The sequence below is a fragment of the Cornus florida genome, unplaced genomic scaffold, assembly GCF_030987335.1.
Source record: "Cornus florida cultivar Cherokee Brave unplaced genomic scaffold, ASM3098733v1 CherokeeBrave_3.0.0_Hap2_Chr04, whole genome shotgun sequence".
Lineage (NCBI taxonomy): Eukaryota > Viridiplantae > Streptophyta > Magnoliopsida > Cornales > Cornaceae > Cornus > Cornus florida.
The window spans coordinates 14,640,931-14,644,808 of NW_026775574.1; the positions used below are offsets into that span (position 1 = coordinate 14,640,931).

The 3,878-nt window shown below is 32.5% G+C and overlaps 1 protein-coding gene across 1 annotated transcript; it reads right to left on the minus strand.

Annotated features, from left to right (window-relative positions):
* Positions 1 to 473: 473 nt before the first annotated feature.
* On the minus strand, positions 474 to 2,691 carry LOC132304756 (uncharacterized). Its single transcript, XM_059802478.1, has 6 exons — positions 2,164 to 2,691; positions 2,000 to 2,072; positions 1,844 to 1,903; positions 1,401 to 1,760; positions 753 to 1,084; positions 474 to 602 (listed from the first exon to the last, which is right to left on the minus strand). Exons 1-6 carry the CDS (start codon positions 2,689 to 2,691, stop codon positions 474 to 476), a joined length of 1,482 nt encoding a protein of 493 aa, XP_059658461.1.
* Between the last annotated feature and the right edge of the window lie 1,187 nt (positions 2,692 to 3,878).

Consider the following 3,878-nt stretch of genomic DNA (forward strand, 5'->3'; position numbering starts at 1 on the left):
CCAATAAATTGTGTCATTCTCTCAGGATGGTCACGCTTAGTCAGAAAAATAAAGGCCTTAACAACTGCATGCCCCTCTAATCCAATTTCTGCCAAAATCTTAAAGAGTTCTTCTTCATATTTTCCCTTTTGGTTGCACTTCTCATAAATATGGTTGAATGTTTTGTGAATATCATTTCCCTCTTTTAGAGAAGCAGCCACACCTCTCACTATTTCAATTATTTCATTATCTCCATCAACAGTCGAATAATTCCTTTTTCTCTTTCCTTTTGAAGAAGTGGAATGGGAAGGTGCACTTGAAGGTGTTTCAGGAGACATCATATTCATATTCTCAAACTCATGATCCATAAAAAATGAATTATCCAAACTTACTTCATTCCGGGACACCATGTGATCAATAGCATCAATGTTCTCCATTAGATCATCATTAGGACTTGACTCCCTTTCATTACTCTTCTCTTTTCCTTTTGTTGCCTAATCATTAATCCTCTCCTTAGCAGTGGCTGCATTAGACCCAGTTGCCCTATCCTTGCCAAATAAATCTAGCAACTTATCATAGTTGCAAATTGGAGTAGTTTTCCATTTCACCGCTGCTGGATTTGACTGTTGGCGAAACATAAAAAAAACTACATTATCATTATTTCAAGCTAAAACAAAGGCAGAATAAAATGTAACTATTAAAAGAAAAAATAATTAACTAAATAAATAAATAATCTCAATTAAATAACTAACCTTAATTAAAGAAGCCTAAACTTCAGGTTCAGCATACCACATTTTTGTTGCTTCACTCCAAGCAAACCCACTCAAACCAGTTTTGAATAAGTCAAAACACTCGTTAAATGTTTTCTTTATTGTTTTCAATCGATTCTTCACTTTATCTTTGTTGATATCGATACCTAATCTTTCTTTCAATTCATCAACAATCTCACTGTAAGCTTTTGTTGTAAATGTACCATCAATCATATTCCCCTTCACAAATTGATTGTGCAATGCATCTACAAAAATATCATCCATCTGTGCAGTCCAAACACATCTATCTCTCTTCGACCCACCACTTATGTTTAATTGATTACCCATTCTTATATCTACATAAAAACAAATACAATAGAAAGAAATGAAGGAAAAAATAAATCATTTAACTAAAGGTAAACAAAAACTATATGCAAGGTAGGAGTTTATAACAAGCTATAATTAGCATTCTACATCTCCAAATGAAGCACTCTGACATAAAATAAGTTACAGAAAAATTAAACATTAGCAAATAAGTTTTAAGTTATTGCAACCAAATAAAACATTTCAAGTATCACACATGATTAGCTACATAGTCATGCCACATGTGAGAAGTTATTGAATCTCTCAAGTGTTCTCCCAAACTATGATCTTCACTTTTTTCCATTAGACCATGCTCTTTATGTGGAGTTTCATTTAAGAGCTCCCGATCTACTTCATTAAAAAGGCTTTCATCCAGATCCATACCCATTAAATAATTGTGTATGATGCAACAAGCTAAAATGATATCAACTTGAGTTTTAACATCATATGTTGGTTCAGTACTGCTTCCTATGATAGGAAATCGTTTCTTCAACACACCAAAAATTCTCTCAATAACATTACGCAATGATGCATGTCGAAGGTTGAATAACTCTCTAGGATTCTCTGGTCGGCGTGAGGCATATTCTTTTAAATGATAGCGCACACCTTTATAAGGCATGATAAGTCCAGCCTTTAATGGGTACCCGGCGTCAGCAAGATAAAATTTTCCTATTAAGAATAATAGTAATTAATATTTGCTTCGTATTAAAAAAAAATATCTTAAAGATTTAGTTAATGATAACAAAAATTACCTTCCGGAAGTATTAATTTATCTCCTTGTCTTTTTAGTGCACTAGCCATAACTCTTGAGTCTGAAGTGGTACCCTCCCATCCAGGTAAAACATAGGTAAATTTCATGTCAAATGAACAAGCTGCTAACACATTTACTGTTGGATAATTTTTCCTACCACGATATCTGGGTGCATCTTCGTTAGATACTTTCACACGAACGTGTGTTCCATCAATTGCCCCAATGCAATTCTGAGATAAAATCATTATAATAAAAATTTTATGTAATAGTTTATAAAATCGTTAAAATTGAAGTATTAAGTTAAGTACTAATCATGTTCACCTTGAAATATGGATGAAACCTATCGTTATTGAGTATTTCTGGGGGGACGTCCAATCCACTAGGTTGCTTGAGGAACTGTCCTTCCAATGAGATTACTGCTTTTAACACACTATGAAAATGACGGCTTATGGTTTCACCAGAGCGACAAAAGAAAAATGACACTGTCCGATTCCTCACATTATGTGATATAATGTGCAGAAATTTAGCAACTTGTTCTTCAACACTTGCACGTTTTATGGGTCGAAGACCACCATCTCTTATAAGCATCTCACAGAAATTTTGAAAAGCTTCTGGTCCCATACGAGTAATGTTACGACATTTCTCACTTACCCTAAGCTCGTTCATTAGTTTATCCCGTGTTATTTGTCTTTCAATCTCTGATTGTGTAATAGGTTTATCTACATAGTTTCTACGTTTTTTACGCTTAAACCAATACACAGCAAGGAGAATGACTAGAGTTGCAATTTGGCGTCGTCTTTGTACCCACATAAGATGGAAACACAGTATGCCATTTTGTTGTTTGTCCATCTAAAATTGTAAAATGCAAAATGATATATTAATAACCAGAAAAAAATGTAGTACTGTTACTTTTTGTATGAAAATAATGCATCAAATTAATGCACAATTTTGAAAAAAGAAAAAGAAAAAGAAAAAAGGAAAAGAAGAAAAAATAAACAGACCAGAGTATACAAAATTACAAGTGAAAGAGAATATGGGTATTGCTTTTTGAGTCATGAAGCCCTCCTTGGTATTATAGTGTACTCTCCCGTTAAAAATAACAAGAATAGAATAATAGTCAATAGCCACCAATCACATCTGATCTAGCCAAAACAAGTCAGTCTCAACATTCTTCTTTAACTCTTGCAAATACAATAACCCAAGATCCTAATATTTATCAATCAAATAGATGTTTATCAATCAAATAGATGCATATACAGATAAATCCTTCATGCTTAATTATGACGCAAATATTTTGTTATTTTCACTATGGACTACACTTTCGTTTCTTCATATGAATCTCATAACAATTATTTATTCTGAATTGATTACTTTTAGCTTTTGGTCTTCAAACTAGAAGCGGTTTTGTATAAAAAAAAAATTACCGACTGCATGTCACCATATAATATAGATGTTAAATTAATAATATAAAGCATTTTCTATATTCCATTGCCTATTTTTGTAATTATTAATTGATGTCATCAGTGAACTAACTCTATCAAAGTTGTTTGAAAGATAACTGACTCAAACTAATGTCATTGTGGCTTCACATTCCTAAGTTACTTGTGGGATTTGAATTCTTGTCTTTAAGACTATGTTTAACCTAGAGAGAGATGTCATTTTCCCCATTATAGTTGTTAGATTTAGGTATAAGTTAAGATATGAAAATATCACATGTATATAACCTCAGTTTTAAGAACAAGGATAAAGAAAGAAAATAGAGTTCATTTAATGCACTAAAAACATCTAAAAATTTTAAACCATCAAGTTAATTAAGTGCTGAACTCAAGAGCTTGAATTTCCTCAAGTTCATTTAATGAGATTTGTTTGCTGCCTAAAATATGCATTCCTCTATGTATGCTGCTTAGTTATTGTACTTCTATTTTTTGAAGAAATCACTGTCAGTATGTGGTATCTCTAGCTCCTTGCATAGGACTTACAAGCTTGAACATCACACATTCACAGCTTTGTGACATTCACATGAAATATTTTCTCTA

What these genes read in the sequence shown, in the direction of transcription:
- LOC132304756 (XM_059802478.1), bottom strand. Translation starts at nt 2,691, where the DNA reads ATGGACAAACAACAAAATGGCATACTGTGTTTCCATCTTATGTGGGTA. An exon ending in AGATGCACCCAGATATCGTG is followed by an intron (nt 1,904 to 1,999) that starts GTAGGAAAAATT and finishes GTACCACTTCAG; the next exon opens with ACTCAAGAGTTATGGCTAGT. An exon ending in TGTGGTATGCTGAACCTGAA is followed by an intron (nt 603 to 752) that starts GTTTAGGCTTCT and finishes TTTCGCCAACAG; the next exon opens with TCAAATCCAGCAGCGGTGAA.